This window comes from Jaculus jaculus, chromosome 13 (genome assembly GCF_020740685.1).
Source record: "Jaculus jaculus isolate mJacJac1 chromosome 13, mJacJac1.mat.Y.cur, whole genome shotgun sequence".
NCBI lineage: Eukaryota > Metazoa > Chordata > Mammalia > Rodentia > Dipodidae > Jaculus > Jaculus jaculus.
Genome location: NC_059114.1, coordinates 44,659,019 through 44,673,677, shown reverse-complemented (window position 1 = coordinate 44,673,677; position 14,659 = coordinate 44,659,019). Strand labels below are relative to the sequence as shown.

Here is a 14,659-nt window from a genome sequence, read left to right as displayed (position 1 = left end):
TCAAGAGACCACCTCTCCCCAAAAGACAAGGCGAGAATAGTTATCCTCTTAATGAGTAGCTATCTACCCTCCCCAAAAAAGTCCCTTCTTTGGTGTAGTTGCTAGCAGATCCTCACATTTAAGCCTGCCTTCATTTCTGAGTTCTATGTCTTCTTTGGATAATGGTCAAAATCATAATAAACATGCTTGCCCAGACACTGGCTTTGTTGTTATTGTTGTTTCTGAAAGAACACCCCCTCCCCACCTCCTCCACTCAATATGGTTGCTTGCCAACCTTCATTGCTAGACCTGCCTGCCTTCTGGACCTTGACGCAAAACACGCGACTTTTTCTTCTTGTTTTCCATCTCCTTCCTTCCGGTGGCTGCAGAGATTTATAGCTTGCCTTACTTATGGTCGTTGGTCCCCCCCACCCCCTCTTAAATGCTAATAAAACTCTCCTTGAGCCAATTTCTAAATTCTTTTTATTAATGAGACTAAGCATCCACAAAAGAGAACCCTGGTTCCAAGGCCATACTGGTCAAGAGCCACAACCACTGCACCACATCCACAGCCCAACATCCTCCCGGGGGGGCTGGGCGTGGGGAGAAAGAAAAGGAAATCAGAGCCGGAGAGCACTAGAAGAGTTCTAGTGATCTCGCGCGGGAATCTGCCAGAAATTGCGATGGAAAATTCCATCTTGAAAAGGGTAAACCTCAAAATAAAATCTTCACAAACTCCCTTCCTTCTCAGGATTTCCTTTTATTTTGGGTTTTCTTATTAAAAATAAGCCCCCCTCTTTACGGAAGTCGGAAGCCGAAACCAGGTGTGTTCCAAAAACAGCTTCTGCAGCCGCAATAATTAATTTCATGGCATCAGTTCAGACCATCTCAGTTCAATTATAAACAAATAAACAAACAAAAGTAACTTAACTCAGATGTAAGCTGCAGGCTTGACTCCTACAGTGCGTCCAAAGGCAAGCCATTTTGCAAAGCTGCAGGTCGGTGCAGAGAACCGGCAGTGCCCGTGAGGGACGCTCCGGAGCCATCGGCGAAACCGCTGCTCCCGGGAGGCAGAGGAAGTGAGGCTGGAAAACCTCTGGGGACTCCAGTCGTCCCTCCTTTTCTGATTTCAGGAGATATTGTTATTTTTATGTTTGCTTCTGTTTAAGCGATTTAGGGTGTGGGAACATAGAGGCTCCGAGACAGCGCGAGTGCTGGAACAAATAGATATGTCCACTCGAGCTAACGAGAGCGGAAGCAAGCCTTCTCTCTTGTCGTTAGTTGCCACAAGCTTGGAAAGGAAAATAAAACCGTTATAAGTTGAACACATGTTGATACTGTATTTCTTCCTTGAGTGTGGAGATTAAGAAAAGTTTCATTCACGAATGAGGGTGTGTGTGTGTGTGTGTGTGGAGGGGGCCCGTGTCTGTATACCGATGGCAAATCTTTCTATCTGGCTAGAAAATTTGCCCCTGGGTGTGGTGTCTCACACCTATAAATTCCAGCTCTTTGGAGGCTGTGCAGGAAGATTACTGTGAGCTTGAAGTTGGCCTGGACTGCATAATCAGACCCTGTCTCCAAAACAAAAGTAAAAGAATAATATTGTAGGTCAAGGAACTACCTCCATCTTCTGGCCATATGGACCAAGTACTCTATTCCTTCTTCAAGGATAGTTATGCATTAATTTGGTCCTTATTTGTTGGGCCTTGAGAAGCCCAGACATGAGGCCTAGTGGAACTTTCTGAGTCAGGCCTGCCACTTCCGCACAGGAAGTTAGGGTCTGCCGCTGGTGGGCGCTTAGAACCAACCATCTCAGAGGTCCTTGTATGCTATTAGCCCTTACATCTCACCCCACCCTAAAGTCTCCGCCTTTGTTCTCAACATTATATAAACACCCGCCTGTAGCAATAGAGTGAGTTCCTGCCTCCAAAAGACTACCCGCTCAGTGTGGTTTTTCTCCCATGGCCAGGAGAGGTTTCAGGGTGGTCCCACAGCTCATCATCCCCTCAACCCCTAGGGAGGAACCAGCAGGCCTGGTCCTTCCCTCAGCACTACCTGGCCCCACCCTCGGAGCCTGGCACTTATTCAGAGTATGAGGAAGGAGAAAAATGGATATTAAGAACTCTATGTTCAGAGAAATTATTATACTGTGAATGCATTGCTGTTTTCTCCATGGTTTGTCTGTGTATACTTATAATTTATTCAGAAGTCTTGTGACCACTGTGACTGAATAAAAACTATTTTTTTATTATCTCAGATTCACTGGATGTTTTACTTGTATGTAACCAAGTTTCTGTACTTTGTCAGTTTGTGGAAGTGTTTGACCAGCCGTTCCTACCCATCCCAGTTCCCTGAGGGTAGGGATACTGTTTAGGTTTGCTTGCAATTTGGATTCCCCAGAGGCTGTTTCACTTTTTGGTATGCAGTACGCTCTCAATATTTTTGATAAATAAGTGACTAGTGGCAAATACTGATACTTCTACAGGGAGGCCAGAAGCTAAGGAGTATATATAACTGCAGAACCTAAATAGAGCTGAAGATGAGCTTGAAAATGATTCAGAGATAGGAAAAAGTTATTATCAATTTGATCTCTGTGGATTCAATTTCTATAAATAAAATGTGCCTATATTTTTCTCAGTATCTAAGCCACACTAACTATAGTGATAATAAAAGGAGGATCTAGTGTACAATAGATGTTAAGTATGTGCAAGGCCTGGATACACAAAAACTCATGACAAAGAAAATGTGGCAGAAAAGGCAAATATGGTTTGATTTTCTTTCTGAGAGTTAGGTAGGTGGTCCAGATATAGGGAAGCTGCTACCTATGATCAGATTTCTGGATATTTGATGCTAGCAGCAAAAAGGGAAGCATCTGAGCTGTGGCTGGAAGACATTAAAGAGCAGGGTGGCTTCCAAAGAGATTAAAGGCCATTGCCCCAGAATAGGGAACTGAACCAAATCCTCCCTGTTAGGTCAGGACGGGCTTCTAATCTGGAGTCACTGAGGTCAGCAGAATGGGTACAGAGGCATAAGTAAGTGGATTATCCACATTCTTCAAGACACCACCTGTGCCAGGTGCGGTAGTGCATGCCTTTAATCCCAGCACTCTGGAGGCAGAGGTAGGAACGCCATGAGTTCAAAGCCACCCTAAGACTACATAGTGACTTCCAGATCAGCCCGAGCTAGAGTGAGACCCTATCTCAAAAAAACAAAAACCAAAAAAGAAAGAAAAGAAAAGAAAAGAAAAGGAAAGAAAAGAAAAGAAAAGAAAAGAAAAGAAAAGAAAAGAAAAGAAAAGAAAAGAAAAGAAAAGAAAAGAAAAGAAATAACCTGGTCATTATCCCCTTTTACCTGACAATGCCCCAGGTCATGGCTTCCTACCCCTTATCTCATAAGTTACATGGTCCCTGTTCTGGTGGTCATACCCTAGCTGTTTTAAACCTTTAATGTAGTGATCTCCCCTAAGGGAACTTTTCTATTCAACTTAACAAATGAGTTCCTTTCCTTCCCAACCTTCCCTCAACTGAAAAAGCCCTATAAAACCTACTACCTGAAAATTCAGGCTTGCAGTGCTCCTCTCCTGGGAGTCAGCCCTGGAAGCTCATGCTTTTTTTTTTTTTTTTAAATAAAAGTGGTCATCTTTGCCTCTGTGGTTTGCATGGTCTTGGTCACTTCCAAATCTTACAGTCCCCATCCCCATATTACCAAATGTTACCTGCTAATTTCCATTTTGTTTTCCAAGAAATGTCTGTGATTCTGAGATATAACTGCCTTCACCTTTGAAACATTCTTAGGATTATTCCAGAATGTGTACGAGGGATGTGCAATGAATTTTGAGTAATTTTCCATCATTGATACCTACACAGTGTCTCAATTTTCTTTTTCACAATAGTATAGGATGCATTAATGGGGTAAGCTGCTTGTTCATTCCTGCGGTGGGGTGGGGGGAAGCTGAAAAGAAAACAATCCAAAGTGATCTTAACTCTCATAAAAAGGGATAATAAGCATCTTCACTAGCCTAGGACCCCTAAGTCCAAATTCTGTCAATCAGTAATAGTCCTTGAGATGCATGTCCTCTAGCAACTTGATTAGAAAAATCTTGCTTGAAGATTTAGTATCACTGAATGCTTAATAAATGAATGATATTTTTGCTGTACTGTTAAACTTCTAATGAGTATTGACAAAAGATTTAAAGTACCACTGTTATTTCTGCCTCATAAACATCCAAGAAAATTCCTTGGAGATGTCATTGCAATGTGGCTAGAAGTGGAGGTTGGGAGACAATCCCACTGGATGACAATTCCATAGAATTATGATGCTGACCTGCCTTACCTAGGAAATGTGAGAAACAGATTCTTTAAGGACTGTAGAATAAAAATAAAATGTTTTTATCCTTCTAGAACTTCTTTCCATTCCATGTTAAATATGTTATGTATAATTCCAACCTAATGCAGGATAAAGAAAAGAGAGCTACATGTTATGTCACTTTACCTGCTATAAAATTAGGCTCTTAGAATCTCTTAACCAGATAGTGAGTAGAGGCAGCTATCATTAGCAAAATTAAATTTGTATTTTGGATAAAATATTTTGGATAAAAGCATCACCTTTTGGGTACATTATAGATACAATTGTATATCTCTGACCAGTTTTTGTTTGAATATTGCTCATTGTTTTTCCTTAGCTGCAGCTTTTGATAGCTTAGTTATTTTGTATCTGTAAAAAAATATTTTATTTATTTATTTACTATTTGCAAGGAGAGAGAGAGAATGGGCACACCGGTACCTCCAGCCACTGCAACCAAACTCCAGATGCATGTACATCTGACTTCCAGCCAAGATGGCAACTGCCTAACTGCGCCTCACATCCCAGGAAAGAAAAGCAAGACATTAAGGGTTCACTGGGTCTTTTAGGGGATAGCAAGCTCCAATAGATTGCCAGTGGGAGGGCACAGGGAGAAAAAACAGGGAATCGCTGATTCCATTGCTTGTGAGTAGCCCACCAGCTCCCTACCCAAGCAGCCGTTGTACCCACAGTCCCAGCTTCAGGATACTCCTGCACTTATTGTAGGAAAGGGGTCTCAGGCCAACATAGTTCCACTTGCCTCACTGCACAGGGGTGATCGCCCTGCTACCCCTGCCCACGAGTGACCTTGGGCACTCTCCACCTGCTGGCCCATTGGAGCTCAGGCTTCTTTGATCCATTTACCTGCCACACACGCGCCACCACACAGATCCCTGCTTGTGCAAGCTTAGCCTGCTCGGCCCATTTACTCACTTACTGCTCCTGCTGCCACACATTCATGTGCAAGCCCAGGCCCACTCCAACTGCCCACGTGAGCTCAGGCTATCTTTGCCTGCCTGCCCCTGCGTCAGCTCAGGTGCCAGCCCCTCCCTGACTGCCCTGCCAGCTGACAGCAATTCTCCTGTTGCTGGGGGAGCTCAGGCTGCTTCCAGGTCCCAGTGTTCCACCACCCCGGAGTTTAGGCTGCTTTGGTGCTTGGTCCCTCAGTGTCCCTCCTAGCCAAGGGCAGGCAGCTATGGTGCATTACTGAGAGAGAGCTCAGGCAACTTTGGTACCCCTGCCAGGCAGGAGCTCAGGTGGCTTTGGCAAGTGAGAGCCAAAGCCCAAACTTCTTGGCAACTGCCTCACACTTCTTCAGCTTCCCACTATGCTTGAGCCCACACTGATCCACCCACCTACGTGCCCATACACTGTGATGAGCAGACCACAGCACAAAAGAAATAACATGAAAAATCAAATGCAAGAAAATCCAGTTAGATCACCCAGTCCTACAATGAACATCTCTAATCAAAACATAGAAGAGTCATTAGGATCAGAACACCAAAATGAAGCTATGAGCAATGCAACCCTAACCAAGCTACTGGTAGAGCTTGCAGAAAAGCAACAAAGGACTTATAATCGTGTGGATGCTGCCATCACTAGTCTAGACCTAAAAGATAAGAAAATGGATGGAATTCAAAGACAGTTAAGAGAAATGAAGGAGACTGATAAAAGAGGACCTCAGAAGGTCAGCTGGTGATGCTAAATGAAGACAAAAAAAATGCAAGGATGAATTCCAAGAAGCACCAAGAAAATCAGAAAATGATGTGAGAACCAATCTTCCTCAAACTGTGCCACACAATTGGAGAACAGGGAAAGCTATCCAACTCTTTCTATGAAGATAGTATCACACTAATTCCAAAACCAGGCAGAGATGCCACAAGAAAAGAAAACTACTGGCCTATTTCCCTGATGAACTTAGATGCAAAGATCCTGAACAAAATCCTCACAAACTGAATCCAGCAACACATCAAAAGCATTGTCCACCTTGAGAAAGTGGGATTCATCCCAGGACTGCAGGTGTGGTTCAACAAACAGAAATCTGTCAATGTAATACACCATGTAAACAAGGTTAAACACAAAAACCACTTTGTACATCTGACTTTGAATAGGTACCACAGAATCTAACTCGGATCGTTAGGTTTCAGGAAAGCTCCCTAACCACTGAGCAATCTCTCCAGCCCCCTATTTCTTCTTTATTATTAAGCAGAGAAAAGCTCATGCCTAATCTCCTTTGATATGCCTTAAATGTAAAGTATCCCAAAACCTTGAGTAGACTATCCATCTTCCTAGAAGACATCTTGGAGCTTCACAAAGAATTTCTATCCAGAAAATGATAGCCTTCGGACTTCTCAGAGAATGTTAGGTTATTTGTTTTAAAATATCATTTGTTATTCTTGATAGTTTTATAAAATTGCTTTTCTTGATATTTCATAGATGAAGGCTGGCAGTCTGGATCTCCATCTCCTTAATTCAAGTATATATTCACTACATAATTTTAACTTTTTATTTGAAATGAAATCATTCAGTATTCTGATAATATTGATCACACAGAATTGATGCAGATATAAAACTACAGGGAAAAGTAATTGTAAAACCAGGCATGGTGGTGCATGCTTGTAATCTCTACACTCCAGAAGCCAAAGCAGGATATAGAGATCATGGCTAGTCTGGGCTAAATAGACTCAGCTCAGAAAATGTGCAAATAAATGCAATCTTCATTACTTACGTCATAATTTCAATGAATTTCTGTGCAAATTATTTAAATACTAATTTTATGCTTGCTAATTCCTAGTTTTCTTATTCATTTAATTCTTTGCTAATATTACAGCAACAGCACAACTCAAAGGAGGTGTCACCTAAGATGATCCAACAAAACAATCTTTTCTTTCTTGATTTTGATAATACCACCTTCCCTTCAGGCCTTCAATAGAAGTTGGCAATAAGTGTATGTCACTGTCAAAGATCTGGAGGTTCTCCAAGATGAAAATAAAACATGATATAACTGTGTCTCTGTTGTTACCAAAGCACTTGTCACTTATCAAGCATGAGAATACAGCAAGTACTTTCAGTAACATAATACCATAGAGACTTAGAAAAATATTCACGTAACCTACTCATTATGATGCATGATAACATGAAAATGAATACAAAGGGTTTGTTTGCTCTAAAATCCATGAATTGTAAGGCAACTAAGTGTTGAGTTCTGTATGAGGGAAATAGGTGGTATCTCCATTGGACAAAGTGGCATAGTGTTGGTGCGTATAATAGTATTTGATGACATTGGTAATGCATCCTCCACGTTACATTTGATGCCAAAAGAAATATATGATGTGACAAGAGGCCTGTAGCAGACAGATTCAGGTTCACTGAGATGAACTTCCAGACCAGGCACAGTTATGGAGGAAGGGATTTATTGGAGCTTACAGATCCAGGGGAAGTTCCATAATGGCAGAAGAAACTGGCCTGCTTTCACAGGACCAAGCAGAGACAGACAAGTACAAGCCAAAAGCCAAAAGCCACATAGCATAACACACTTTGCATATATTTAGATTGAAATCTGAAACCCACCACCACACTTAAAGATCCACCCAATGACATTGCCTCCAGCCAGGTGACTGCAGAATGCAAACTACAAACAAATAAACAACTGAATATATTGGGGGACATCTATTCTATTCAAACCACCACAAGGCCATATATTAAAGACCTCAGAGATTTAAGTTGTAGCTTAAGCTTTTTTATAACCTGTTACCACTATACAGGAAAGTTTCCATACCACCCAATTTTTTAGAAACAGTAATCAAGCTAAGATTATGCCCTCCATGTTTAGACTTACACCACTTCCAGTCTCTTCAGCTGTACTGGATACATACTGATAAACTCTAGGGAAAGTTTTAGATTACTCACTATATACTTTATTATTACTGTGGTCTAAGTAATCTTCTGTATTGTATACCTACTCTTTTTTATGATATGTGCCCAAATAAGAATTGCAATGTGATATTACATGTGTATTTCTTTAGTGTAACCAAGTTGTTTGTGCTTTTAATTTGTGTTTCTCTTATACTCTTTGTTCTCCACATATTTTAACTTCTTCACTGTATGTTATTTTTCATAATGTGTTTCACAGTTAGCAAGCACATAGCCATATTGTCTTTTTAAAGTGAAATTTTGCTTGGGCTCTGCATTAAAATACAATAATCTGCTAAACTGCCCAAATTTACCAAAGTATTTGCCCATTTTAATAATAATAAAGAAAATGTCTGCTGGGTGTGGTGGCACATGCTTTTAATTCTAGCACTTGGGAGCAGAGGTAGGAGGATCACTTTGAGTTCAAGTCCATCTTGAGACTACATAGCGAATTCCAGGTCAGCCTGGGGTAGAGTGAGACCCTACCTCCCCCCCCCCCAAAAAAAAGAAGAAGAAGAAAAGAAAAAGAAAAGAAAATAAAAGAAAAAGGAAATATCTGAAATTCTTGGGGAAAGCCATATATTACATGAAAGAGAGAAAGGAAGAAGTACACAAAGACACAAAATCACACTACAGTCTGTGGTATGCTTAGTCAAGACTTTTCAAGGGAATAGTGTTTGCTAGAAAAGTATAGTGATTCTCCTTGAACAAAAATATGAGCATGTTAATGAAAATATCTCTTTCTAAACCACTAGTTGCATTTGAACAGTGTGAACAGAACAACAATGCCTTTATTTTCTCTACTGGAATCACCTTTATTTTGAAATCTATTTTGTTTGAGCTTCACAAAATATTTATGTTAACAAATTAGGGAAAACTTCTTTGTGGCCCCAATAAGTGTAATGCATTTTGTGCTTGTAACCCAAGGATTGCAAGTACTTATTTCTTTTACTACCTGAGAGCTGAATGAAACAAAGCCATATGAAAATCATTGAGAAGGGCTAGAGGTTTCTCTCTGTTGAACGGGTTTAGAAATATGGATATCTCCATATTATTTGATGGGGAAATAGTCATATGAATCCCCATGATTACTCTTCTTATTTTTTTGTAATTACTGTATTGTGGTAGCCAAAAGAATCAAATTACACTGTAATAAAAAAGAATATAATGTATCCTCAACGTGTTCTTACTTTTAATGTCACTAATTATTATTTTTAAATATTATTTCATGGTTATTCCTCATCCATTATAGTCTTCTAGAAATAAAGGAGATAAATTAATAAGTTAAATAACATCATGAGGAAACAACTCCAGGCAATAGGACACCCAATAAAATAAGTGGTCTGAATACTTTACAATAAATTTAATATCATAAGAGATGTCATATTATTCTACAGAAAATAGTCACAATACATTCATAGAACTTCGTTAAAATACGAAGGTTCTGAGAAATTGCTATAATAAGTGGCCAAGAAAGTATGTGTATTTGTAAGGGAAACTCAACAGTGAATGGGATTTTTTGGGGGGGTTCTTTTGAGGTAGGGTCTCACTCTAGTGGTCTCAGGTGGCCTTGAACTCATGGCAATCCTCCTACCTCTGCCTCCCTAGTGCTGGAATTAAAGGCATATGTGACCATTCCCAGCTGGGAATTTTTATATTAATTGGCAAAAAAAATGGAGGAGTATAATGAAAGGATGACTAGTGACATTTATTAGGAACTAGCTTTTACATGATAGTATAGAATTATTATTTTTATTTTCTTAAGTGTGATAGTAGTATGATGATTAGTTGGAAATAATATCCTTATATTGAGGAAATGTCTTCTGAATGTTTAAATGCCAAGAATGATAACTGTGTAACTTTAACATTAATTAGAAAAAATAGGTCATATGTATGTAAAATAAAAGAAAGATGTAACAAATATGAAAGTATAAATAGTTATTTAGTTTGGATAAAAGGTAGAGATGTGCTCATTAAATATAGGTGTTTTAATCCTTCTACTACATGAAAATTTTCAAATGAAAACTTTTGTTTATGTATATACATACATACATACATATATTTGGCTTTTCAAGGTAGGATCTCACTCTCACTCAGGCTGTCCTGGAATTAACTATGTAGTCTCAGGGTGGCCTGGAACTCCAGGCGATCCTCCTACCTCTGCCTCCCAAGTGCTGGGATTAAAAGCGTGTGCCTCCACGCCTGGCTCGTTTTTATATTTTTAAAATAATTTTACAAATTTTCTTTTTTATAATTTTAATTTGTTATATATGATACTGAGTTAAATAAAGTCATTTTCATATAAAATATGATATAGTTTGAGCATATTCCCCATGACCTATACACTCTCCCACTCACTCTTTTCAGTCCCATTAGTTTCCTTTACTCTCCTAAATAGTTTCCCTTCTACTTTCCTGTCATATGTACATACACACTACCCAATACATCTGTCTTAACTTGCTGTAATAATTCTTATTTTGGAGCAACTTTAGGTTTTATAGAAAATTGGATTGCACTGATAGTTCCCATCTCTTCTTTTCTATTAGTTTTCTCTATTATTAATAGCTTTCCTTGGCAGGGCATATTGCTAAAAGTGCTGAACCAATGTTGGTGATACCTTATTATTCACTAAAATCTGTAGTTCATGCTAAGGTTAACTGCTGTTGTGTGATTCTTTCAGGTTTTACAAATGCATAATGTCATTATCTACCATTATAGTATAATAAAAGAAATTTAAGTTGTCCTAAAAATCACCTGTGTTTTATCTTCTTACTCTTACACTCCTTTTCCCTATAACTACTGACATCTTAAGTATTTTTACAATTTTTCTTTTAGCAGAATGCCATGTAGTTGAAATAAGCATAGATTCTTCAGATTGGCTTTTTTTTAGTCAGCAATATTCATACATTTAAAATATTTAAGTATTTTCTCTCTAGAGACCTTCCAAACTTGAGGGAGGTATCAGATTTGTAGCTTTTCGGCTTTATTTCTACTTTATCTTACGTCTACTGTCTATTAAAACGCCTTTCATAACTTAAGAAAAGAAAATAGTCAATTAGATATTAATTGGAAAGAAAGTGTTGGAATTTGTTTTGGAGAAAATAAATCCTCAAAAGGAACGCGGGGTGGCGCTGCAGCCTCAGAAGTAACAAGAACAAAGCTAAATGCAGACACCCGGTAGCCAGACATTCAGCCAAAGAAGCAAGAAGGAAGAAGAGGCCCTCCAGGGAAGTTGTTCGGGAAAATCAAGGCCTCAGGATTGTTGGGTTATTACCCCAGTGCCTTCAAGATACTGGGAAGTAGAGTCAGAGACGACGTGAGACGGAGCTGGAGCGGATTTGCTGGGAGACCAGAGGACAATGGAGACAAGAGAGGGAAAGCAGCGCGTTCTGAAACCAAGGCAAGTCCTGCTATTCTTTGTTTGGCTAGGACTAGTGCAGGCTGCTTCCAAGCCCAGGCGCTACTCAGTGGCCGAGGAAACGGAAAGTGGCTTTGTTGTGGCTAACTTGTTAAAAGACCTGGGGATGGAGGTAAAAGAATTAGCTTTGCGGGGTCCCCGGGTCGTTTCCAAAGGGAAAAAATTGAATTTACAGCTCGATAGGCAGACGGGGGATTTATTGTTGAATGAGAAACTGGACCGGGAGGAACTGTGCGGCCCCACCGAACCTTGTGTAGTACCTTTTCAGGTGTTGTTAGAAAATCCCTTGCAGTTTTTCCAGGCTGAGCTACAGATTAGGGACATAAATGATCATTCTCCAGTTTTCCTAGACAAAAACATAAATTTGAAAATTTCAGAAAGCATTGTTCCAGGGACCACTTTTCTAATAGAATGTGCCCAAGACTTAGACGTAGGAAGTAACAGTCTCCAGAGTTATACAATCAGTCCCAATTTCTACTTTCACCTCAAGTTACAAGACAGTCCCCAGGGCAGACTATTACCACAGCTGATTCTAGACAAGGCGCTGGATCGGGAGGAGGAATCGGAAATCAGGTTAACACTCACAGCTTTGGATGGCGGGAGTCCACCCACTTCTGGCACCGCTCTGGTCCTTATTGAGGTCTTGGACATCAACGACAACTCCCCTGAGTTCTCAGAGCTTCGCTATGAGGTGCAGGTCCCAGAAAACAGTCCGGTTGGATCCCATGTTGCTACTGTCTCCGCGAAGGATTTAGACATTGGAGCCTATGGACAAATATCTTACGTGTTTTCCCAAGCCTCTGAAGACATTCGAAAAACATTTCGAATAAATGCGAAATCAGGAGAAATCCTATTAACACAGAAACTGGATTTTGAATCCATTCAGGATTACACAATAAATATTCAGGCTATAGATGGTGGAGGCCTTTCAGGAAGTTGTGTGGTGTATGTTCAAGTGATGGATTTGAATGACAATGCTCCGGAAATTACCATCTCCACACTTACCTCTGAGATCCCAGAAAACTTGCAGGAAACCATAATTGCTGTATTTAGTGTTTCAGATCTTGACTCAGGAGACAATGGCAGGATGGTTTGCTCCATCCAAGATGACCTTCCTTTTTTCCTGAACCCCTCGGTGGAGAACTTTTACACTCTTTTGACAAATACGGCTCTTGACCGGGAGACCAGATCTGGATACAACATCACCATCACCGTCTCAGACATGGGCACACCCAGGCTGAAAACGGAGCACAACATAACAGTGCAGGTGTCCGACGTGAACGACAACGCCCCAGCCTTCAGCCAAACCTCCTACACCCTGTTGGTCCCAGAGAACAACAGCCCCGGCCTGCACATAGGCACAGTGAGCGCCACAGACACAGACTCAGGCACCAATGCCCAGATCACCTACTCGCTGCTGCCGCCCCAGGAAGGCGACCAAGACCCGCAGCTGGCCCTCGCCTCGCTGCTGTCCATCCACGCGGACAGCGGGCAGCTGTTCGCCCTGCGCGCGCTGGACTACGAGGCGCTGCGGGCCTTCGAGTTCCGCGTGGGCGCCGCCGACCGTGGCTCGCCCGCGCTCAGCAGCCAGGCGCTGGTGCGCGTGCTGGTGCTGGACGCCAACGACCACGCGCCCTTCGTGCTCTACCCGCCGCACAACGCGTCGACGCCCTGCACCGAGCTGCTGCCCAGGGCGGCCGAGCCCGGCTACCTGCTCACCAAGGTGGTGGCGGTGGACGGCGACTCGGGCCGCAACGCCTGGCTGTCCTTCCAGCTGCTGCAGGCCAGCGAGCCCGGGCTGTTCAGCGTGTGGGCGCACAATGGCGAGGTGCGCACCGCCAGGCTGCTGAGCGAGCGCGACGCGCCCAGGCACAGGCTGCTCGTGCTGGTCCAGGACAATGGCGAGCCGCCGCTGTCGGCCAGCGTCACGCTGCACGTGCTGCTGGTGGACGGCTTCTCGCAGCCCTACCTGCCCGTGGCCGAGGGCGCGCGCGACCCGGCGCCGCCCGACGCGCTCACTGTCTACCTGGTCATCGCCCTGGCGTCCGTGTCTTCGCTCTTCCTCTTCTCTGTGCTCGTGTTGGTGGCGGTCAGGCTGTGCAGGAGGAGCGGGGCGTCCTCGCTGGCTGGCTGCTCTGTGTCCGAGGGCCACTTTCCTGGACACCTGGTGGACGTCAGCGGGGCGGGGACGCTGTCCCACAGCTACCAGTATGAGGTGTGTCTGACTGGAGGCTCAGAAACCAGTGAGTTCAAGTTCTTGAAGCCCATTATGTCCAACTTTCTTGTTAAGAGTTCAGAGAGGGCGAATGATGCAAGCCCCAGTTTCAGGAATATAGAATTCAGCTAAATATTGACAATGAACTACTGAATCTTTTCTTAATTTGTGGGAGGCTATTTTTTTTTCTTCTTGCTCAATGAGGATGTCTTTTCTCATTTGGATGTACTTCTTTGCATGCTATTAGTATTTCTAAATACATAGGATTTGTCATGTAATGAATCTAAATGTTTTGTAGCTGATTTTGATTAGTCATATAACTTTATTTGATTTATGGTTTGGAAGTAAATTTTGTGTTTTCTGAAGACCTTGATTTTTAAGTCAGGGCATACAAATAGGGTTGAAGTACTACATTTAAACATATTTGCTATTCTCTTAGACTTCCTTAACTTTTATTTTGTGAACTCATATTAGTCAAACTCTTAACATAGCGATGTATAACTTAGCATCCTCCGTAGGTTTATCTACTTATGTACTTTAAGAAATCCCAATTATTGTACTCCCCCCCCAAACGTTCAAATTATACATGTTCAATAAATTTCTGCCAAAATTACTTGCTAGTCTAAACTGGAGCTAAATAGTATATATCTTAGCAATTTTAAGAGCATGTCCTAATTTGTCATGTTTTCTACTTCAAATAGTCTTTCAAAAATTCTCTGTTTAGCTGGGCATGGTGGCACCTGCCTTTAATCCTAGCACTCGTGAGGCAGATGTAGGAGGATCACCCTGAGTTT

At 41.7% G+C, this 14,659-nt stretch overlaps 1 protein-coding gene across 1 annotated transcript; it reads left to right on the top strand.

The window, feature by feature from the left end:
- Positions 1 to 11,397: 11,397 nt before the first annotated feature.
- Pcdhb2 (protocadherin beta 2) lies at positions 11,398 to 14,658 on the top strand. Its single transcript, XM_012950181.2, has one exon. The coding sequence runs from the start codon at positions 11,592 to 11,594 to the stop codon at positions 13,995 to 13,997; it is 2,406 nt and encodes an 801-aa protein (XP_012805635.2). The 5' UTR covers positions 11,398 to 11,591; the 3' UTR covers positions 13,998 to 14,658.
- Position 14,659: the final 1 nt, after the last annotated feature.